Source organism: Microtus oregoni, unplaced genomic scaffold (assembly GCF_018167655.1).
Source record: "Microtus oregoni isolate MIOR12 unplaced genomic scaffold, Mior012 000015F_ref0000493, whole genome shotgun sequence".
Lineage (NCBI taxonomy): Eukaryota > Metazoa > Chordata > Mammalia > Rodentia > Cricetidae > Microtus > Microtus oregoni.
Genome location: NW_024543074.1, coordinates 12111131 through 12135699, shown reverse-complemented (window position 1 = coordinate 12135699; position 24569 = coordinate 12111131). Strand labels below are relative to the sequence as shown.

Here is a 24569-nt window from a genome sequence, read left to right as displayed (position 1 = left end):
CACTGTGTAGCTCTGACTATTCTGGAACTCGCTTTGTAGACCAGGCTGTACTCGAACTCACAGAGATCCACCTGCCCCTGCCTCCCGGGTGCTGGGATTAAAGGCGTGCGCCACCACCGCCCGACAATTTTCCCCCTTAGTCTTTAGGAGTCGAGTTCCCTTTCGTCAACAAGGGGTTTTCTAAATCTACTTCCACCACCTCGCAAACTCCCCGGCGCTTCTGATATCCAGTTCTGGCACGAACTAGTGCGCACTGGCCAACTTCAGGGTTAGAACCCGAATCCAGGTCACTCACAACCTCGCCCAGCCAGCCCAGTGGGTCTGAGTGCCTGAAGCCCAGGCATTGTCATCGTGGCTCTGGGGAGGGGGAGCAGCTCCGAGAATGGAGCGGCCTCCCGAGCCTACTCCTCAACCTCAAGTCCTGCAGGAAAGGACTCCGAGGCGTAAGAGGGATTGCAAATCCACGCAAGAAGTGACGGCCACGCAGACTTAATTTAGTGCATACAGCTGCCACCTAGCCACTCGGAACACAGTAGCAGGAGCAAGTCGACTGGGCGGGGCCAGGATACTTAGACGCGCCGCCCTCCCTTCTCCTCCTCCTCTTCACCCTCCGAGTGGGGGCGGGGCCAGGATGGGAGTGGGGCGGGGCCAGGATGGGAGCGGGGCGGGGACTAAGGGCGCCCGCCTCCCACAGGCGAGGGCGTGGCTTGGCGAAGGCGGGTCGCGCACGACGACGTGGGGAACGCGCGCGCCTCCGCGGGGCCAGGCCGAGCGTCACTGCTGCTGGTGGCGTCTGAGGCTGAAGGCTTGGCGAGAAGGGTTTGCGACGGCGTGTCGGGCTGTTGGTATCGTGGCTGCCGAGGCCACCCGCTCCTGGTCATGAGAGGTCAGGCCTGGGGAAGGGCGGTGAGGAGGAGGGTTTCCGGGGGAGAAGAGCCGAGGTTCGGACGTGGGTGGAGAACTCGGTCTTCGCAGATTCCGGAAGAGTTGGCGTTTACTTTTCCTTTTCCCTTCTCTTGTTTATGTATGAAGGAGGACAGGAAGGTAGTTGTTTAGGATTTTTTTTCCCTCCCTTTTTATAGCAGAGACACAAACTGTCCTGTCCCAAGTCGCTCTTCAGAGAGTGAGGAGATCCGGCCGCCGAGGCTTCAGAGCCTCGCCGAACGTCACACAGCAACTGCACGGCTCCCGAACAAGCCCGGCCGCAGTTTGCTCCCTCGCGGGAGAAACGGGAGAGGCCCGGCGGTGTGGACTCTGCGACTGGCACCCTAGTCCGAGATCCACTCTGAATCATGTAGGGATCTTGCCCTGCCCACAGCCTCCCTTCTGACACCCCTATCCCCGCCACACACCCGCCCATGGTGGCATTTTTCTTCCAGAAGTGAACTCCTTATTCACACTAAAGCATCACTTAGCAATTACGTGATGACTCCCCCCCCCCCAACAACCCCATTTCAAAGGTATTTCAGTAACATTCTTTTGAGGAGTAACAACACTATTAATTATCGAAAACCTTATTAGCTTTGGAAAGGCTTTTCCAACATAAAATGAAATGTCTAGGTCAACCAAATGAAATGTTTATCTTTTGATGCTTAATAAGGTACTGATTTTTTTCCTTCTAAGCATTAGTGAATCTTTTAAAAATTTGTTACGTTGATTTAGTGGGGGTGGGGTGGGGTAGGGAGGAAGGGAGGGAGGGAGGACGACTTGTGGGAGTCAGTTCATTCCTCTACCATCTGGGTTCCGGGATTTAACTCAGATCAGCAGACTAGACTAGGCTGGAGGTACCTTTACTGATGGAGCCGTCTCACCTACCCTTAGTAAACTTATTAATGTGGGCTCTTGCTCAGAGTCCATGTGCCTACATACATACTCGGTATGGGTACTGCTCCTCATAGTGGTATAAGCTGGGCACCCATTCTTTTTGCTTATGTCTTTTGGCATTAGAGAAGTCAAGACATCTGCGGCTCAAAAGCAAATGTTCATTAAGTATGCTTTGTATTTTAGTAACCCCTAAATCAGTTAAACACATTGATTTGCTAAATTGACTTTGGGATTGAGGCTGGGGGAGCAGAAGAGCCTTGGCAGTAGCAGAGATGGAAGAAGTAGTGTCATGGGCGCTGGAGAGATGGCTCAGTGGTTAAGAGCATTGCCTGCTCTTCCAAAGGTCCTGAGTTCAATTCCCAGCAACCACATGGTGGCTCAAAACCATCTGTAAAGAGGTCTGGCACCCTCTTCTGGCCTTCAGGCATATACACAGACAGAATATTGTATACATAATAAATAAATAAATAAATAAATATTAAAAAAAAAAGAAGTAGTGTCAGCAAACCTGAAAGATCATCTGTGACTGTCCGCTCCTCCCTTAGTGAATAAAGGACACCTAAGCACAGTATACCGCTTGTGATTAACTGTTAACTCACAGTGCTTTCTGCTCTTTGATTTTATTTTTGAAGAAGAAAGAGTCCTGAAGCAGAGACATCTTAGAGAAAAACTATTTCAGGGCCATGCAAGCCAGCTGTAGTCAACTGCATGATCCTCCAGGCACCGCAAGTGATGATGCTCCAGCCTCCCAGTGTGTTCACCCGTCAAGATCGACAGAAGGGTCTTCTTTTCATCCTGGAGACATACATATCCAAATAAACTCCGGACCTAAGGAGCATCCTGAAAACCCGAGCTCTAGAAATACAAGGTCAGGTGCCTGCAGCTGTGCCCACGGGTGTGCACATACTCGCTTCCGGAGTCACTCCCACAGTGAAGCGAGGCCTCCTGAGGACTTTGCCACAGAATCTGGAGAACATGGAAGTGGCTCCTTCTCAGAGTTCCGCTATCTCTTCAAGTGGCTGCAAAAAAGTCTTCCTTATATTTTGATTCTGGGTATTAAACTTGTTATGCAGCATATAACAGGTAGGAAATGACAAAACATTGACTCAATTATTCAGTTTCTCTTTTTACTGATAATTTTAACCTATGTATTTTGATTGCTAACTTTTAAAATTATGTTTTAATTTATATTATTAGCATATATAATCTTGGTTTTTTTCTTTTCTTTCAATTAACTAGAACTTATTTTCTAACAGGAATTTCTCTTGGAATTGGGCTGCTAACAACTTTTATGTATGCAAACAAAAGCATTGTAAATCAGGTTTTTCTAAGAGTAAGTATAACAAGCAACTAAATTATTAACTGTTTCTCTCTACAGAATTAGAGATAACTTTGAGAGAAATAGAAGTAACTTTCAAGAAGACTGGAAAGCAACAGGATAAGTTCTGATGTTTACCACATACTTAATTTGGTTTTCTAAATGACTTGGAATAAGTTACCTGTCCTATTGCTTAGTTATCTCACCTTACTTTTGTTGTTCAGTTCCTAATAAAGAAAACACAGACAAGAGGATAAAAGACTTAGACCACACTATTTGATCTAGCTTGGCAAGGGCCTTCGTACTTCATGAGTTGATTGAAACATATTAAGTAGTATGATATCATTAAAAACCTTAGTTGATGTACCATAAGATTGAAAATAAGTAAAATGGAGCATTGAATGAATGGGCACTGGTCATTTTATGTGTCTATGTTTGAGACAGGGTCTCATCGTGTATCCCCGGCTGTCCTGAAATTCACAGTGTAGACCAGGCTGACCTCAAACTCGGACCCACCTGCCTCTGCCTCCCGAGTGCTGGGATCATATCTAGGAATTTATAGTATAGCCTATTAACAAAAATTTAATGCATAGTTTAAAACTAGCACAGGTTAATGCTGGGTTTGGTGGTTGTGTTCGTCTAATTCCAACACTGGGAAAGCTGAGGCAGGAGGAGTGCTGTGAATTTAAAATCAGTCTGGAATATGTAGTGAGCACCAGGCCAAGGTGTGTTATATTCTAACATAACACTGTCTTTAGAAAAAGAAAAAAAAATAAATAACAAAAATACTAGTACAAGGTTGGGCATGGTGGCACAGGCCTTTAATCCCAGCACTCAGGAGGCAGAGGCAGGGGGATCTCTAAGTTCAAGGCCAGCCTGCTCTACAGAGATTGACCTGCCTCTGCCTTCTGAGTGCTGGGATTAAATGTATGTGCCACCATTGCCTGGTGACATTTTTTTTAATTTAATTTTTTGGGGGATGTTTTTCTGTGTAGCTTTGGAACCTGTCCTGGAACTTGCTCTGTAGATCAGGCTAGTCTCCAACTCGCAGAGATTCACCTGCCTCTGCTTCCCAAATGCTGGGATTAAGGGCGTGCGCTGCCACCACCCGGGATTTCTTTAATTTTGTGAAGTTTGCCTGTACATAGTGAGGTGTCTTTCATGTTTGTCTGTCTGCCTTATCCACATAGTCTAGAGGCAGCTTTATATAGTATTAGTGCACTGGGTTTTGATTGGCAGTGAAATCAGGTGAGGAACTTTCCACATGGAGCATCATGTTAGTGCTCAAATAGTTGGATTAGGATGCTCAACTGTAAAACTTTGAATTAAACTTGAATTTCAAAGATCAAAATTATTGCATATTTATGAACTTATTTACTTGAACATTCATTTAAAAAAAATTTGTTTTATGGAAGAGAAAGAAGCAGCAAAGGTAAAGATTGCTCTGGGCAGGTCCTTTATGTCAGTGTGGAGATTTGCTTCTTTGACTTCTAAGGCTTGTGTTTTTAGATTCTTTATGGGGGTGGTGGCTTGAAACAGGGTCTCTATACAGTCTTGGCTGTCCTGAGACTCTGTAGCTCAGGCCTCATACTCAACAGAGATCCGCCTGCCTCTGCCTTCCAAGTACTGGGATTGATAAAAGGTGTGTGCCACTGTGCCCAGCTTGTATTTTGTTTTGTTTCATTTTGGTTTTTTTGTTTTGTTTTGTTGTTGTTTTTTGAGACAGGGTTTCTCTGTATAGCTTTGGAGCCTATCCTAGAACTCACTCTGTAGACCAGGCTGGCCTCAAACTCACAGAGATCCACTTGCCTCTGCCTCCTGAGTGCTAGGATTTAGGTGTGTGTTACCACTGTCCAGCCTGTCCAGCCCATCTTGTAGTTTTAAATTTTGTTAATTAAAGACTAATTAACAAAAACAGTGGTTGTGACAATGAACAATTTAGCAGATTAAGAATAATTTAAAAAACATTCTAAAGTAATAAATTGATCATCAACTTAAAATGATACTAGTAATTCTAGCCCAACATAACGCATAAATTACAAAATTGTTTCTTTTTCAGGAACGGTCATCAAAGATTCAGTGTGCTTGGTTACTGGTGTTCCTGGCAGGTTCTTCTATTCTTTTATATTACACCTTTCATTCTGAATCACTTTATTACAGGTAATTAGAGATCCTCGTATACTTCTGTTGTGTATCATTTATTCCCTGGCACTTTGACTATATAATGCTTATTATAGTTCAGTCTCCTTTCATGATTGACAGGTGTGACTTACACATTTGTATCCCCAGTACCTTGGCACATAGCATGTGCTCAATAAATACTTTTTGATAAGTGGATTTGTTTGATCAGTTTTTTGTTTTGTTTTGTTTTTTGGTTTTTGTTGTTGTTGTTGTTGTTGTTTTTCGAGACAGGGTTTCTCTGTAGCTTTGGTGCCTGTCCTGGAACTAGCTCTTGTAGACCAGGCTGGCCTTTGTTTTGTTTTTTGAAACAGGGTTTCTCTGTGTAGCTTTGGAGCCTGTCCTGGAACTCGCTTTGTAGATCAGGCTGGCCTCAAACTCACAGAGATCCTCCTGCCTCTGCTTCTCAAGTGCTGGGATTAAAGGCATGTGCCACCACCGCCTGGCTTGTTTTTTTGTTTTTGAGACAGAGTCTCACTGTGTAGTCCAGGGTGCCTTCCACCTTGCAGTCCTCCTGCCTTGGCCTCTTGAATGCTGAAAATATAGATATGTGCCATTTACAGTTTAATCAGTATTTATTTAGTACCAAAAAAAAATCAACGTTTTGTTTCTAAAAATGAGTCATTAAAACACATGGTTAAGATGCATTTTCATGTCTGATATTCTGAATTTTCAGCTTTAATCAAATAATTAGAAGGCCTAGGTTCAATATTAACCCATCTGGGCTGTAAGGAGTGGTAGAGTGTGAAACTAGGTTTAGTGTGAAACAAGAATGACCTCGGGCTGGAAAGATAGTGCCATGGCTGACAGCATCCGCTGCTTTTCCAGGAAACTCCAGTTCAGAGGCTTAGTGATCTGATGCCCTCTGCACCTGCACTCAGACATGCACATCCCATCCCCACAAATACGTTTAAATTTGTGTTTCCAGAACGTGTCTAGTACTTAAAAAAAGACTGTCTGGGTATAGCCTGTAATTCTAATGAGGCCAGCCTAGGTGACAGTGATACCCGGTCTGAAGGAACACACAACATAAAAGGAGCTCACAGACCTGCACAAAATCAACCAGGGAAAGGAAGAAGAAGAGGGCCCAGCCCAGACATGAAAGGCACTGCACCTCTAACTTAGAGCTGCTGTAGGAGTGTATTGAGAGACACCAGAAAAAACAGACTTGGGGTTGTTCACTGATAGGGCATTAACTGTATGTGAAATATGTGAAATACTGCAGCAAAGTTTACATTTGTATACATCGCCTTCATAAGTGTTTATGCTTTTCTCTTGGTAGCTTAATTTTCTTAAATCCTACACTGGATCAGTTGAGCTTTTGGGAAGTTCTTTGGATTGTTGGAATTACAGACTTCATTCTAAAATTCTTCTTCATGGGTTTAAAATGCCTAATTTTATTGGTGCCTTCTTTCATCATGCCTTTTAAATCAAAGGTAAGAAACTAACTAATGCTTATTGGAATGATGTTAGCAAAACCTAGTAGTCTTCATTGAAATGCCTCTTCATTTAGAGGCCAGAAGAGGGCATCAGATACCTTGGGGCTGGAGTTAGAAGCATTTGAGCTGCCTAATGTGGGTATTGGGAACCCAACTCAGGTCCACTGGAGGAGCAAGAAGTACCGTTGACTGCAGCGCCATCTCTCCAACACAAAAATATCCCTGGCAGGCCGGGCAGTGGTGGCGCACGCCTTTAATCCCAGCACTCGGGAGGCAGAGGCAGGCGGATCTCTGGGAGTTCGAGACCAGCCTACAACTACTACAAGAGCTAGTTCCAGGACAGGCTCCAAAACCACAGAGAAACCCTGTCTCGAAAAACCAAAAAAAAAAAAAAAAAAAAAAAAAATCCCTGGCAACCATTTGTTCAAGTACTTGAACTGAAAATACTAACTTACTTGGCTAAGGATTACATTTGCTTCCGGCATAATTGAAAACTCAATCTTCATATTATATATGGGAAAATTCTAGATTTGTACTTCTGTTTTGGTCCAAGGCATTGCCAGTTTATAAAACGATTACATAAGCAGTCAGTAACTTACTGTTACTATTAGAGACAAGGTTTCACTCCATAGCCTGAGCTAATCTGGAACTAACTGCAGTCCTGCTACCTTAACTTCCCAATTCTGGGGTTACAAATGTGAGTCACCAAACCCAACTTACACATTAAAACTTTTTCTTTCACATTTATTTACTTCTCCACCATGTGGGTTCTGGAGATTGAACTAAGGTCATTACCCATACCCACTGAGTCATCTCGCTGGCCCAACAATTGGGAAATGAGCCAATTTGGAAATACTTAAAGCAAGCCATGTGATGACAATGGTATGTGATAGTCAATTTGAATTTGTCAGTGTTAATCATGATTCTGAAATATAATTTCATGGGATTAGTGTATTATATACTCATGATGTTCTCCTTCCAATATTAAATATCTGCTATGTGTTTAATACCTTGGGTAGCTGGATTTATTTCTTTTTTCTTGCTTTTTTAGGGTTATTGGTACATGCTTTTAGAAGAATTATGTCAGTGTTACCGAATTTTTGTCCCCATACCAGTTTGGTTTCGGTACCTTATAAGCTATGGGGAGTTTGGTAATGTAACTAGATGGAGTCTTGGGATATTGCTGGCTTTACTCTACCTCATACTAAAAGTAAGTAACATTATAACCCTGGCAGAGTGACTCTTCTGATCACTGATTTTATATTGCTACTAAGTTACCTCGAAATTTATGTTCATATCACTAGCTGGAAGTAATAGCAGACTCTTAACTATTTAGAAATGTAGAGCTGGGGTACTTGTAATCCCAGCTACAAAGGAGGCTGAGGCAGGAGAATCATGAGTTTGCCAGTGTTGGCAGGCCTACCAAGACCTTGCCTCCAGAGAGATCCAGGAAGGGTAGAAGGAACCTAGTGGTCTGGGGAAGCAGGGTACTGCACTGGTTCTTGTTCTGCTGCTTAGGGTGTCTTAAAAGTACCTGCCACCATGCCAAGCTCTGTGTCTCCATTCTTGTTGAGTTGCGGGGTAGACTTACATACCTGTGATATCTCTGGGGAATGAGTAGAAAACACACAAACCCTCACAGTACCATTTGTAATACATACAGTTCTCAAACCCATGGGATATCTTGCCCTCCTCCCTTTATGCCTGATCTCTTCAATTTAGTATTTTATCAATCTTTTTTTGTTTGGTTTTTCAAGACAGGGTTTCTCTGTGTAGCCCTATGAAACTTTTTAATTGTGTGTGTCTGGGGAGGTTGAGACGGGAACAGCTCTGGCTGCCCTGGAACTCAGGTAGACCAATAAAACTTTGTGGTGGTTTTTTTTTTTTTTTTTTTTTTTTGAGACAGGGTCTCTCTGTGTATCCCTGGCTGTCCTGGAACTCTGTAGACCAGGCTGGCCTTGAACTCAAAGATCCTCCTGCCTCTGCCTCCCCTGGGATTAAAGGTGAGTCCTGCTGCCACCACCTAGTGAAGTTTTTAAATCTAAATGCCAAGAGTATTTGAATCAAATTGATATATTTTTTGTATATAAGTGTTTCCCCTGTATTTATATTTGTGTATCACATGAGTGCAGTGCCCTCAGAGGCCTGCAGAGGTGAACAATCCTGGGATTGGAGTCAGAGGTGGTTGAGAGCCTCTGTATGGGTCCCAGGGACGAATGGAACAGCACTGCTAGTCCGTGGCAGTGTCTTTGACATAGGGTTATTCGTCTTCATTAAATTGTAGCTCTAGGTTAAGAGCTCTGCACTAGTTTATTAAACTTGAAATGATTTATAATTGCATGCCTAGCTGTGGCATACAATGAATATTAGGTGGGAACTGAATTTCACCTTTGGTCTTTAGATTTAGCATATAGAGATGTTGAATTAATAAACTGTCTCTTCTTCTTTTAGCTTTTGGACTTTTTTGGACACTTGAGAACTTTCAGACAGGTTTTGCGAGTATTTTTTACACGACCAGTAAGTACTTACAGTTGAGAAACTACTTCTGCCTGGCTTCACTCGCACTTCTTCAGTAGTTTTACAAGTAGAAATTCACCAGATGTTTCTTTTCCATTATGAGATTATTTTCTAATATTCTGGCACTTGGGATTATAATGATAAAGAAATTTTAATTCCTTGAGCCTGTCCTGGAACTCCCTCTGTAGACCAGGTTGGCCTCAAACTCATAGAGATCCGCCTGCCTCTGACTCTCAATTAAATGCGTGCACCACCACCACCCGGCCCATAAGCAGTTTCTTAAATTTCATTGTCCACCAATGCTTATGTATTGAATGCCTGTTTGTCCTTTCAATCTGTTGTTCTGGAGCTGAGACTTAGTGGTCTCACATAGCCTGTACTAAAGCACAACAGCGAGCAATTCAGTCACTGGACATCTTTTAGGGTTCATAAATACACTTTTAAAAATCCTGTCATAGACTTTTGCTCCTTTTCCTTTTTAAATCCTTGTGTGTTTTATATAGGTTCATTAATACTTTCCCTATCCCACTTGAGCATAATTTTATTTTGAAGACAACTCAGTAAAAATCATGTCCCTTGCAGTTTTCTTATTAATGGAAATTTCCTCTTACTCAATTCTGTATTAGAAAATTAAGTTTTCTAGGCAAGCATTCTACCAAGAACTGTATCTCTAGTTCATAACATACTATTAGTTTTTTTCTTTTTTAGGAGGGAAAAAAGGATGGGTAGGGAAGAACCCCCGATCCCAGGATTAAGTGATCCCAGCCTGAGTGATTTAGCAATAAAGTCTGAAACAAACAAGTAAATGGAAAAAATTATACACAGAGTAGTTCAAATTAACTGGCCAAGATACCTTTGCTTTAAGGTAATTGATGATGTGAAAGCAAATGCTAGCTGGGTATGGTGGCAAATGCCTTTAATCTCAGCACTCAGGAGACAGAGGAAGGCAAATTTCTTGTGAATTCAAGGCCAGCATGGTCTACATAGTGAAACCTGCTGAAACACAACAAAAAGAAAGTAAAAACTACAATAAAATTCAGAGTTATAAGCGTCAGCCATTTCACTTAGTTGAATCTAGTAAGATTAGTGCTGAAAATAACCTCATAAAAATGTCCTGTGGGCCATGGCTGTAACTCATAGCATGCTTGTCTGACACATGTGTGAGGCCCTACATTCAGTATGCAACACAGAAGAAAAACAAAATACCAAACACCCTCATTGCTATCTTCACTGTGAGACAGAGTAGAGAATCAGTTACTGACACAGATTTATTCCTGAGTCTCCCTAGGAGATCCCAAGTACATATATGCATACCTGTTGGGGTGTGTTCATCTAAAGGGATTCTCCAAACCACAAAAATAGTTGGTTTGTGATAGGGTTTCTCAGTGTGGCCCTGGCTATCTTGGAACTTGCTCTGTAGACCAGGTTAGCTGCAAAGTGAGAGACCACCTGCCTCTACTTCCCAAGTGTTGGGATTAAAGCCATGCACAACCACCTCTTCAGCCCCCTCCCCCCAAAAGATATTCTAAAAACTTTTCAGGATAACTACCTGTAGTGTATTCTGCTAAATAGCACTTTATTGAAGGGAAATTGTTATCAAGACCATCTAAACAGTATCCTGACTTGATTCTGAAATCTATATTATCAGCTTCAAACTTGATAATTAATTTTATCCTTGAGTTTTGGTTTAATTTTGTTAGCCTATCATAACTAACACCCATCTCACTTTATCCATGACAGCACCAATGTTGTTTACCACCTTTCCCTTCATATCTATAGAGAGCTTTCACTGTTATGGTTAACAATTAAACACTGCTGACTTCAGTAAGAAAGTCAAGACCTTAAGGAACTCAAACTATTTTTAGGACTTTTGAAGAAATTCTTTTTATTGGCACAGTACTGGGGATTGAGCCTTGGGACTTACTTGCACGTGTGCTGCCACTGAGCCATACCCTGGCCAGTTCAAAACCAGACTCTCCAGAGGAACTTCTAATGGAATTTGTCTTCATAGAGTTATGGAGTGCCTGCTAGCAAGAGACAGTGTTCAGATGCGGATGGTATTTGTTCAATATGTCAAGCTGAATTTCAGAAGCCAGTTCTTCTCATTTGTCAGGTAAACTTCTAAGCAAACTACATAGAGCATTTTTCTCTGACTTGAGAAAATTATGCTTATTATATGACGAGGGGAATATTTAGTGGAAGATTGCATTCTGGGTACATACTGTTAAGGAGGATGTGATAGATTGTCTAAATCATGCCCCTTATGTTCTGATGATGTTTGGATGATTTTTGTGCAAAGGAACCTCTGAGGGGCGGGGGTAACTTGGTCAGTAACTTAGATACCAGAGCAGTTGAAAAACAAGGTTCTGTTTCTAAATGGATACTAGTCTTGATCATCAGTGGCAGCATTTGTTACTAAATGTATAAGGAGGCTCCTTGCCATATTTCATAGTAGCTGCAAGCAAGTTTCCACTAAGCAGGTAAGTAATCACACTTAAAAGGCACCTAGCAAAACAGTTCAGTGGCACAGTCAGAACACTTGTAGTGGCTCTACCATTAAAACAGTCACTTACTCATTTGTAAACTGTTGGGCCAGATGCTCTCTCAAAAACTTGAAAGAATTGGATCCTCTGGAGTGTGATATGTAAGATCTGGTTCTTCATTCCTTTACAGCATATATTCTGTGAAGAATGCATTACCTTATGGTTTAACAGAGAGAAAACTTGTCCACTGTGCAGAACTGTGATTTCAGATCGTATAAACAAATGGAAAGATGGAGCCACTTCATTGCACCTTCAGATATACTAAGTTGTATAAACTGTTAAGGCCACAAAACATTAATTTTATCTGGTTATGGTAACTATTGATAAAGGCATGATAATTGATTTCCAGGAGTAGAAAAAATGTTTCCAGATGGTTTTAAGGTATTAAGAGACATGTTTGTAGTTCAATTTCTTAAAGATTAAGTGCAAGAGCCATGTGTTTTTGAAGTATATATTAAATTTAAAAAGTATACAAATTTATTCCACTTATTTGACAGATAATTGCAGTGTTAAATTAGAAATGGTTTTTCTTGTTAATAATACCAAAACAGCAATTAGCAACTAGAACTAGCCACTTTAAAGGGGTGCAGGTACTATTTCCTGACATGGTTTTCAGAGTAAAGATTTTGCCTATTTTAAGATACATAGTATCTGAAACAATTTTCTTCATCAGACTTTTATAATCCCCATTCTAAAAATGCTTAAATTTTTCATAAAATTGTATTTTTCAATGAAAGTTCTAAATGCTATATTTTACCTATAACAATCACATTTTCTAAGTGAAGATTTATTGAGGATGATATATTTTAATACTGTATTATGCTTTATGACAAGCAATCAGTGAGAATAAATGATTTAGATTCAATCACTTTGTGGACCTCATATATGTGCTTCTTGCCGTCACCTGTACTGTTCAGTTTTGTGTTGACCTCTGACCTCTACACACATGCACACACACAATAGTGTTTTAAAGAATGGTTGTAATGCAGTGACATGTACCTTTAATAACAGGACTTAGGAGGCAGGGGCAGGAAGATCTCTGAGCACCAAAGAGAGAGAGATACTACTATATTTTATAAACTGGTAACTTCTGGGCTGGCAGACTAGCTCAGTATATAGAGATGCTTGCCACCAAACCCAGTGAACTTATTCCAATCCCTGGGACCCACATGGTGGAAGGAGAGAACTGACTTCTCTTGTCTTCTGACATTTGCATGCATGCAGTGGCCACAAACCTATGTGTAATAACTTTTTTTAGAGGTAACTTCAGCTGGAGAATTTCTGTACACCTTAGCGTGATATGAAGGCTTCAGGGATGGTAAGTTACCACCCAAAGTGGTTACCATATACTAGACATTATATTTGCTACATTTGAGCACTACATTATTTTGTGCGTGAACATTACACTGTCAAAGGTAGCTATGAGGTGTAAGTAAGCAAACTATTGATTATTAATATATAAAAAGGTATTCCCATGATTTTTATGTGAAGTTAGATTCCACATAGCTTGCTGCAAATTTTTAAAAGGAAAGAATTCAAGTGTATTCAAAATAACGAAGATGTTTAACATTTACTACATAAAGTCAACACTAAAATTTGTTATATATTTAATAGCTCTAATTTCTCAGGAGAAAGTTTTATAACTAATTGTTTCATACAAAAGTAGTTTATTACATATGAGACCATGAACATATCTAACATGTTAATGAAAAATGTACATCTGGTATGTATACTATAGTAAATATGTATACTTTTTTTCTCAGGTAATAAAAAAACACTTCTATTTTATGTTCATTCAAATTTGCATTTAATTTCTATTTACATTCATTCAATCTGAAATCAAATATCTTAATACAGTAAACTAAATACAAGATGAAAAGCAGAAAAGGTGTTGCCCTTATAGCACTCGTAATAAGGCAGCTGAAGAACTATTTAATAGATGCAAAGCCAACTTGGGGTAGAAGCGAACACAGTTTAAAGAGCAAACACTGTCAGAAACCCATCTTCCAGATGCTTCTCCAGAGAATCCAGGGAAATAATACTTGTGCTGTAGTGTGAAGAGTCACATGAGAAAAGTACTGTATTAATCAGCAACAGACCACAGGTCCTACGTGATGAATATTATGACTGTTTTGTCCAGCTAGCTATTATCTGTCCCTACAACAAAGGCAGATGTTTTGGGTATTGACTCTTTTAGATACTAACGATTTTCAAAGCCTCAAAATCCATCCTTCATAAATTCAACAATTCTCATGGGAATTATCTTCGATCTAGCCCTTGTAAGCTAGGAAATACAACTAACTGAATAGTTTTAAAAAGGTCCTATATTAATTATGATATCCAAGGCTCACAATATTAATACTAAGATGTTTTGTTTTTAATTGTTATCTATAGTACAGAATGTTGAATTTATGGAGTCTCATACATGCATCCTCCTTTCCCTAAATCTCAAACTATCTTCTAGCTCAAAAACAGTATGGGGAAAAAAAAAATCCTTGAAGTTAAGATCATAAAAGGGAAAGAAACATAATTTTCCTAAAGGTCTGGTTCAAGTTCAATAATTAATACACTGTTAATCACAGCTGGTTTATAAATCCCAGTTTAGTTATTCTGTAACACTACAAACCTTAAAAAACAAATTTAGTAAACTTCAGTTCATTTTAATTAAAAAATGGCATGTAGAAAATAAAAAAATATCCTTAATAACTGATTTTAAAGAAAATAATCAGATAATAAAAGAAAAAGCACTTCATCTTCTTTATACACTTACCTGGTACAAGCATGAACACCTCTCTTATAAACTCAAACTAGTATTAACATATACTTTGCGCTTCAGTTTTTACAAATAAATACAGAGTAGGCCATATTGCATAGGCGTGTGCTTTCTGTCTGTGACACGCATGTGACACCTGACATGTTTTCACAGTCATAGTAGGAATATCCATTATGAAACAATTTCTCAATCAACTTGTCACAGCATGAGAAATCAATTTCACTTAATGTTGTGATAGAAAAGCTATACATTATTGTGTAGATGGAAGGTGTATAATTAATGCTTTCTACGCAAAAAAGCTGCAGTACTTGCCACTATTGCTGGCACTACTACAGTTAAACAGTTTAATTATGGGGCAGTCACAGTGCACATATAGCAACTAGGGCTGAGGAGGAACTGTTTGGTGTAAAAGTTTTATGGAATTTGGCCAGGCAGTCAACGCTATAGTCAGTAAACACATTTGGAAACAAATATCAGAGTAGCACAAGCCATTTGCAGTCTGAAATAATTCCTATATGCATCACCATAGATGGGGTTTTTGGGGGAAAGGGGAGTCTGTTTTTAAAGATACCACAAACTATCAAAAAACAACTTTACAATTTCTGCCTTTAATCATCACTGCAGCTCGTCATTTACTGCTGCAATCACAAAGTTCTCAAAAGCAGCTGCAGTCAGAGATCCAGGAGGGAGAATTAGATGATATAAAGCATCTCTGTCCAAAGATGGAGTTATCAATTCTTTCATTTACTGCCACAATTGAAAGATTGTATTTCCAATCATCTGTCATGACTTTTTTTAAAAAAAAGATGTATTTCATGTATGTGGGTGTTTTGTCCATAAGTTATGTACATCAGAAAGAAAGGGCATCTGGTTCCATTGGACTGCCATTATAGACAGTAGGGAACCACCATGTGGGTGCTGGGAATTGAACTCGGGACCTCTGGAAGAGCCAGTGTTCTTAACCTCTGAACCATCTCTCCAGCCCCCTCAAGGTTCTATTTTTGCTCACTGTTAAACTTCCCTCCCATCTCACTTCAATTGCAATTTAAAGAAGCAAGCTTCATCTCTTCTGACTGGCTCTGACGTGCATAAGGAATTTTATGGCTTGGATCCTATGAAGAACATAGCAAGAGCATCTGTGTAAAGAAACCCTAGGGCTGCAACTATACCAAATGAGCTGCACAGACTGGAGACATAAAGACCAACAAAGTGAAGTGACAAGACTCGCAGTGTGACCATCTACCTAGACCAGTATGCACTGAAGCATATTTTATAAAGCTCTGCAGTTATTAAACCGTCTCACCAGCTAGTCATGGAAATGCTCCTTAAGGCAGGAAGTATTTAAGAAAGGTAAAGTTACCTTTATTTTTATTCTTTGTACCTGTAAATCACTTATGTAGATTTTGTTACATTTTCAAAAACAATGTCTGGTTAACATGTTTCCTAAATTAAGCCACTAAGTTTTCTTATTCACTATGGAAGACATTCATCAAAAGGCCATCAAATATTTTTACAATTAAAAAATGTAGCCCCAGAATAGGAGGGAAAAAACACCATTTTTTTTTAAACTCTTGAGGGAAAAAAATGTTAAGGAAGGTAAACAGCAAAAAACAGTACAAAGTAAAACTGAAAACCTTCCCAATATGCTGAGAAGAGACAGACTGAGGGTGGACCATGGCAACCCTCTTCCCTGCAGGTCTCTAGCTCTCCTGCTTACTGCCCTAGTTATGCACTTTAGCCTGACTTTCTTCTGTCTTTCCTCGGCTGTGGGCTTGACCCAAATACTGACATGAGAACAGGTGGCGATTTTTTTCCAGTGCAATGCAGGCCCAGGGCAAGGATGCAATGTAGAACATATAACTTCTGCCTTTCCCAAGGCTTGCAGTTACACCTAGCACACAACAGTACTGCAAGTAGAAATGATTAAACAGACTTTTTTTTTTCTTCTAGCATTACAGAAAGGTATTGCAGCTAGGTTACTGAAACAAAAACAAAAAACACCCCAGGTTTACCCCAAGCCCTCATAAGAGCCACAGCTGTGGTTAACAATGATTCATTTGTATTTTATTTCATCAAGAGAAGAAACAGAAGCTGGCTTTCTTTATACCAACCAATAATTTTGCATTTTAAAGTTTGGGATGTTTTCCATAATGAGCTGAATCAAAAATCTATTTGAAAAATATATATTTATATAAAAAAAAGATTCAGGTTGTTTGCACATAAAACATCAATCGATAAGTTTCTTTTGTCTTTGATTCGTGTTGCTGGAAAAAGTTTGACAAAGCTTGCATGCTAATTTGTCCTTAGTTGCAAGTATTACAGGCAATCTCATACTTTGCCTATGAAAGGATGACCCTTCTTTGACATCTTCAGGCTTCAACGGTGATTCAGAAGCAACATCCTACCCTTAATACTGTCGGTTTGGAGCCATCAACGTGAAAACCCTTGCTAATGCTGAGATGTCGCTAGACAGGAACCAGTCAATCGATGTGTCTGTGGGTTCCACAATACTATTTTGCTTGAGTTTTTTTGTGGGTTTATTTTTTTGCACCATTGATTGATTTTTTTTAAATCCATGTATATTTTTTCCTCTCTCCAAAACATTCTAGGTAATAGCGTTGACTGCCATTTTGATTCTCATTTTATCTTGTAGGATGTTCACACATCCTTCCCCGAATTGTTTTCTTTTTGCATCAATAAAAGCATTGTTTTGTCATAGATTCATACGCAGGTGCTCTGGCCGTTTTGAGATCATAGGAAAAGCTTGTTTTTTGTATGGCCCAGAGTTCGGCTGTCGGATTGGAAGTGGTGCTGATGCTTCCCCGCTCACTGTCACATCCATCTGCTCTATTCCACTTGTTTCCATTGGGTACTCCACAGGTGTCTGAGGGTTTGCCGTGCTGGCTGAAGCACCTCGTCCCCAGAAATCCCCAGGAGAGAATTTGACTGGGCTTTAAGACAAAGAAGAGCTGTCACTCATTTGTCTCAAGGACCATCTTAACAAGAAATATTCCCTCATGTTTAAAGGGAGGGGCAATGTGACTTCATTTGTCTCAAGGATCATCTTAACAAGAAATATTCCCCCCCATGTTTAAAGGGAGGGGCTATGTGACTTTATTTTTCTTTTTTCTTTTTCTTTTTCTTTTTTTTTGGTTTTTCAAGACAGGGTTTCTCTGTGGTTTTGGAGCCTGTCCTGGAACTAGCTCTTGTAGACCAGGCTGGTCTCGAACTCAAAGAGATCTGCCTGCCTCTGCCTCCTGAGTGCTGGGATTAAAGGAGTGCGCCACCACCGCCAGGCTGTGACTTTATTTTTCTAATTTTATTTTCATGTGCCCTGTCACAAAGGCAAAGGCTGAGCCATCTTTCCCCTAGACTAATCACTAGTGTGTCCAAAGAAGCCTCTCTGCCTCTGGCACTTGACCTCTAAAGCCCTTGATGACATACCGTTAAGTCATTTTTCTCTTCCACTTAAAACAGCTTCCCATTGTATTTAAAATGAAATACTTTCCCAAACCTTTGCCATTTTCCTCATTCACCACATTCCAGGAACTCTGACTTCTTATTTCCAAGAAAAGGCATGTTTCCCTCCTCAGGGGCTTTTGTACCAACTGCTCTTCTAACTGCCAATACTTCTGTAACTTCTTTGCATAACTAGCTTTCTCCTTATTCCTAGAAGTTACTTCACTTCTAGGGAGGTCATGCTGACCATAGTTAGTGAAAGCCTCTGCATTTTTCTTTGCTTTCTACTACCACCTTTTTTGTTTTTTAATGTGTACACATGTGTGCAGGTGCACTTGGCATAACTTGGCAGGTATATACACATTTGTGTATATTTCTATCTTAGTTTATTCTGACCCCTGCTTGATTCATCAGAAAGGAACAATTCTGGCCAGGCGGTGGTGGTACATGCCTTTAATTCCAGCACTTAAGAGGCAGAGGCAGGCGGATCTCTGAGTTTGAGGCCAGCCTGGTCTACAGAGAGAGTTCTAGAACAGAGAAACCTTGTCTCAAAAAACAAAACAAAACCAAAAACAACAACAACAAAAAAAAGAAACAATTCTGTATTATATATGTAATACATATAACATGCAGCACATGTAAAACGTTGATAAATGCATAAAGACATTTATTATGGGCAAACTATATAATGTATGAGAGGCCCAAACATTTAAATATAAAATACAGATTGCTTACATTAGGCAAAATATGACAGTCTTCTTATTTACATGCATTTCTTAAGCTATATTCTTCTAGGCTTAAAAACTGTTTTCTTTGCAAGCACAGGATCTCAGTTTAACACCCAGAACCCATGTAAGAAACCAAGTGGGTGTTGTGGTGCATGGCTGTAATCCCAGCATTGCCTAACATACCAGACTAGTTCCAGGCAGTGAGAGAGAGAAACAGCATGAGGAGCACTACCCAAGCTGCCCTCTGTACGCAGTTGCATACACATGAACATGCATACAGGTACATAAACATGAATAAAGAGTAAGAGAGTCAAATACCTGACAGGCGTTCGTGGGCTACCAATAAATCTTCGAGGTGATCGGATTTTTGGTTCAAAAGAAAACTTTTCTTTCACACTTTCAAGCACAGATGGAGCTACATATGTAAAACCCTGAAAAACAATAACAGTGTACTACAGGATGACGTTTTGTCATCCATATCAAGAAAACGGCTTTTTAGTCTGACACACCAACACAATGATATATAAATATACTGTGTATATACTTCCTTATCCTTGATCTCACTTTTGTACCTTCTGATTTTTGCAAGACAGGGTCTCTCTATGTACTACTGATTGAACTACAACTCACTATTGTAGACCAGGCTGCTTCAACCTCACAAAGATCCACCTGCCTCTGCCTCCTTAGTGCTGGGATTAAAGGTGTGCACCACCAATCTACATTTTTATATCTTTTAAAGCTTCATATGATAGATAACAAAATTTTACCCAATTGTTGGGAGTAAGGAGGAAAAACTCAACAAGAAAAATACAGCTTACCAGTAAAATGTTGACTATAAAGAAAAACATAAATAATTTGTGCGTTGTCAGCCACATATTGTTTACATATATATTACATATATGTATATATATTTACATAACACATATATACACACATTTATAAAATCTGATAGGATTAATATCCAAGAGTTGCTCATAACTAAGCCAAGGTAAAATCAGAATTCTCTGACTTAGCACGTGGTGTAGGAGGTTCTTCTGTTTGTGTGTTGCTTTCATTGGTTGAATAAAGAAACTGCCTTGGCCTTTTGATAGGGCAACCCTTAGGTGGGCGGAGTAGACAGAACAGGATGGTGGGAAGAAGGGCAGTGTGGTAGATGCCAGGATTCTCCTGCCTGAGACAGATGCTGGTTAGAATTTGTGAGCCATGACCCCATGGTGATATATAGATTATTAGAAATGGGTAAAACTGATATGGGAGAGTTAGCCAATAAGAGGCTAGAAATAATGGGCCAGGCATTAATTTAATTAATACAATTTCTGTGTGGTTATTTCGGGGAATAAGCTAGCTGGGTGTCTGGACGCAGCCCGCTCCTCCTTCTAGAAGCACATGTGACCTTTCCACTTTCACACCAGTAATTGTATGGAATTAATTTTAAAAATTTTATAAATGCATATATGTCTGTGTGTATGTGCACGAGTGCAGATGCCTGAGGACACGTGGCATCAGATCCTTTGAAGCTGCATTACATGTAGTTGTGAGCCACCCAACATAGGTGCTGGGAGCTAAACTCAGGTTCCTCTGAAAGAGTGAGACACACTATTAATCACCGAGCCAAATGAGTTTCTTTTTGTTTTTGTTTTTTGTGACCAAGTGCCAACATTATGAAAATTCCACTATACAGGGCACAATTGCTGTTGTATTGGATTCAGTTTTGTTTTGAACCTTGCTATTAGACTCTGGCTCTCATTTTCTTGATGCATGTTGCTTTGTTCAACCATTGGTCCTATTGCCTACCTGCTTTCCTCCTCATTATGTGAGCTTATGTATCACAGTAAATGATACTCAGCAGGTTCTGAGTGAAGCTCCAAGAGGAAGGTATAGTTCTGCATATCAGAGGCCATTTCTCTGTATGTTTTGGTGGGCTAAAGACAAAGTTGCATTTTATTCAATTTTTAAATTTCCATTAGTTTTAATGAGATCTCATCATAACTAAGTATAGTTAAGTATCTGTAAAGCCTGAGGTTGTTAAAATATACAAATAAGTGGGATCTTAATGGGTTTATTCAGTTATTTTTTGGCTATTCTGGAAACTAGATTTTTAGATTAATTTCTAAAGAGGCCTTGGACTAGAGATATAGGCAGACACCTGTTCAACAAAAAATAATACATTTATTATCAAAGATGAATCACTGTTTTGCTATCAAATATTAATAATTAACATTATAGCTAGGTGGTGGTGGCGCACACCTTTAATTCCAGCACTCGGGAGGCGGAGACAAGTGGATCTCATGAGTTCGAGGCCAGCCTGGTCTATAAGAGCTAGTTCCAGGACAGAGAAACCCTATCTCGAAAAACAAAACAAAACAAAAAAATTAACATTACAAATCCCTGCAGAGTCAGGCTGATAGTAACCATAATTTTGTTTTGTTTTGTTTGAAACAGGGTTTCTCTGTGTAGCCCTGGCTGTTCTAGAACTTACTCTGTAGACCAGGCTGGCCTTAAACTCAGAGAACTGCCTGCTTCTGCCTCAGGAGTGCTGGGATTAAAGATGTGCACCACCACCACTCAATAATTAGTATCCATAATGAAATAGTTTTTGTGATGCTAAGCCAAAAATCATTTTAAATCACTAGCACTCAACCAAACATGAATCACTCCAAAGAATCAAACATTCTTATTGTAATTTCTAAAACCGAATGTTAGATTATCAGTTATTTTGCAGGGACCAGTTAAGTTACCAAGGAAAAGCAAAGTCACCCAGGTTTCCCACATGAACTTCTCATTGATCATCCTCATACTTAAATATCCTATGGCAACTTGGAAATTCCTTCACTTACCAGAAAAACCTGGTTGGCACTTTCACTGAGAGTTGAGTCATCGGGGCTGTCAACAGGTGTCTGACGTGTAAACTTTGAATCAAATTGACTCACATCCTCTTCAGATTGCTTCATAAGAACAACATTATTAGAAAATGGTGACTAGTCTATTATTCCTATCAATCAAAGGTGCCACAAGCCCTATATACACTCTGCACAGAATAATCTTAGCAGCCACAGACAAGGAAAAAGATGCAGGTAGAAAGATATCAATCATTTTTTATTTTTAGTGTTTATTTTATGCATGCAGGTGGTTTGTGTATATCTGCATATCATATGTGAGCCTAGTATCCACAGAAACTAAAAGAGGGTGTTGTATCTCCTAGAACTACAGGTACCGGTGGTGGTGGCGCACACCTTTAATTCCAGCACTCGGGAAGCGGAGACAGGCGGATCTCTGTGAGTTCGAGGCCAGCCTGGTCTACAAGAGGTAGTTCCAGGACAGGAACCAAAAGCTATGGAGAAACCCTGTCTCGAAAATCAAATAAAATAAAATAAAATAAAAACAAAAAAAAAGGAAAGAAAAATCAGAAAAATATTGCATATATTAAACATCTAAGCTCATGACACTAAAACAAAAAATATATAACTCACTGTACAATTTGGAAGATACCAAGGAACTATTTCATTATTCTGAAGACTAGTAAAGAGTCTAACATTTAGCCTGCCTTCCTGGTACCAACTATACTTAGGGTAACAAAACAATTGATAAGTTTGCTTTACGGAAAAATTCTATAGCAATAAAGAATGAATAAGAAAATGAGACCATTGTGTAAACCCTGAATGAGAACAGAGAACTGGACTGGAGTTTTTCACCTCAGCACTACTGACATTTTGGACTTGATTTAATTATTTTAATTTTTATGTATCTATGTGTTTGCTTGCATGTGTGCATCACATGCATGCCCAGTGCCTGTAGAGGCCCGAGAGGGTGTAGGATCCCCTAGAACTGGAGTTACAGTCAGTTGTGAGCCACCATATTAGTGCTGGGAATTGAACCTAGGTCCACTGGATGATAGTCAATGTTCATTTTAACCGATGAGCCATCTTTCCAGCTTCTGTTCTTGATAATTTTTTTTTTTTTTTTTTGTAGAGAGCTGTGTGTGTGCTGTAGTATTAGTAGCAGGGCCCTCTTGCAACACAACCAAAATGTTTCTAGACTTTGGTCTCAGATTAAGAACTATTGATTGACAGGCAATCTCTAATGACTACTAACAGCCTGATAGAAATAAAACTATACTGTAAGTTAGGCCTCCTTGTTAAAGCATACAGCATCAAGACTTCCATCTGTATTAAATAAGTTCCTTAATTATCCAGATTTTGGAAATAGATGAATATAGTATATGACACCATGGGGATAAAATTAGCAAAATGTAAGGAATTTGGGGATAGAAAATGGCCAGCCATTAAGAGCACTGGGTACTCTTCCAAAAGACCAGGCTTAGGTTCCCAGTATCCACACTGTGGCTCATAACCATCCATAACTTCAATTCCAGGAGATCCAATGCCCTCTTCTGACCTTCACAACATCAGACACACATACATATCTACTGCATATCACGTTTGCACCAAAAAGTCATACACATTAAAAAAAAAACAAAACACATTTTTTTTTTAATCTGAGGAATTCTACAGGACAGATGATTCAGTTTTTTCAATTAATCGCCAGAAGACATGAGAAGGGACATCTGTATAAAATAAGGAGCATCTAAACTATGTATAGACTATGAATCCTTATTGATGGAAAAAATACCAGGTAAAAAAGAAAAATCAAAACAAATGGAGAAATGGTCAACCTTTTAGAAGTGATGATGGCTTAATTGTTATGTTTATACAAGATGAGTTGGTCATTTTTGAAGTTGGGCAGTAGGTATCTGGGTTAATTATCGTCCTTACAATTGTATATGTAGATATTTTAAGGTTTACTTTATTTTATGAGCATTTTCTGTGCATGTATGGCAGTGTACTAAGTGTATGTCCTACCTAGTGTCCTTGGAGGTCAGAAGGTGTTGGATCCCTTGGAAGTGGAGTTAAGGATGACTATGAGCTATCATATGGGTGCAGGTTCCTCTGCAAGAACAAGTGCTCTTAGGCACTGAAGCTATCTCTCTAGCCCTGTGTATGCTGACATTTTAAAGCAGGTCATCTATGCTCTGGGACAGAACCAGCCTCATTATCCTCCTCCTCCACCTACATCCCAAGAAATAGAGAAAGTATATTTTCTCAATTTATGAGGCAGAAGACGAAAGCTAAATAAACACCAAGTTACTTTGCCATAGCTACATTTTAATAGACTGAACTATGTTCCCTTGCCCTCATATTCATGTTGACATTCAAAGCCCTGGTTCCTCAGAAAGTTATCTTACTTGGAAAGGGTCATTGCAGATGTCATTAATAAAGACACTGTCAGCGGGGCAGTGGTGGCAGATGCCATTAATCTCAGCACTCAGGAGACAGAGGCAGGTGGGTCTCTGTGAATTCAAAGCCGGCCTGGTCTACAAGAACTAGTTCCAGGACAGCTAGGGCTGTTACACAGAGAAACCCTGTCTTGAAAAACCAAATAAATAAATAAGCAAACAAAGACACTATCATACAGGAGTACACAACTATACCTGGTTTCTCTGAGACTTTTCTTTTTTTTTTTTTTTTTTTTTTTTTTTTTTTTTAAATATTTATTTATTATGTATACAATATTCTGTCTGCATGTATGCCTGAAAGCCAGAAGAGGGCACCAGACCTCATTACAGATGATTGTGAGCCACCATGTGGTTGCTGGGAATTGAACTCAGGACCTCTGGAAGAGCAGGCGATGCTCTTAACCTCTGAGCCATCTCTCCAGCCCGACTTTTCTTATTTTAAAAATTACCAGCACTCAGGTGTCAGTGAAGAGCATTTGCCTGGCATGTGGGAGACC

General features: G+C 39.7%; 2 protein-coding genes across 4 annotated transcripts in view; one reads left to right on the top strand and one right to left on the bottom strand.

Annotated features, from left to right (window-relative positions):
- The first annotated feature begins 712 nt into the window (after positions 1-712).
- Positions 713-12684, top strand: Rnft1 (ring finger protein, transmembrane 1). The gene is made up of 9 exons (XM_041665802.1): positions 713-886; positions 2457-2907; positions 3081-3157; positions 5202-5302; positions 6603-6756; positions 7811-7969; positions 9211-9276; positions 11288-11389; positions 11950-12684. Exons 2-9 carry the CDS (start codon positions 2508-2510, stop codon positions 12082-12084), a joined length of 1194 nt encoding a protein of 397 aa, XP_041521736.1. The 5' UTR covers positions 713-886; positions 2457-2507; the 3' UTR covers positions 12085-12684.
- A 3950-nt stretch (positions 12685-16634) lies between these two features.
- Positions 16635-24569, bottom strand: part of Rps6kb1 (ribosomal protein S6 kinase B1) — a 40284-nt gene continuing 32349 nt past the window's right edge. For all 3 annotated transcript variants that reach the window (XM_041665798.1, XM_041665799.1, XM_041665800.1), the window contains exons 13-15: positions 21617-21724; positions 19098-19210; positions 16635-17543 (exon numbers count right to left, since the gene is read on the bottom strand). In XM_041665798.1, coding sequence (XP_041521732.1) covers positions 17306-17543; positions 19098-19210; positions 21617-21724 — 459 coding nt within the window. In that variant the 3' untranslated portion in view covers positions 16635-17305. The remainder of the gene's footprint in view (positions 17544-19097; positions 19211-21616; positions 21725-24569) is intronic.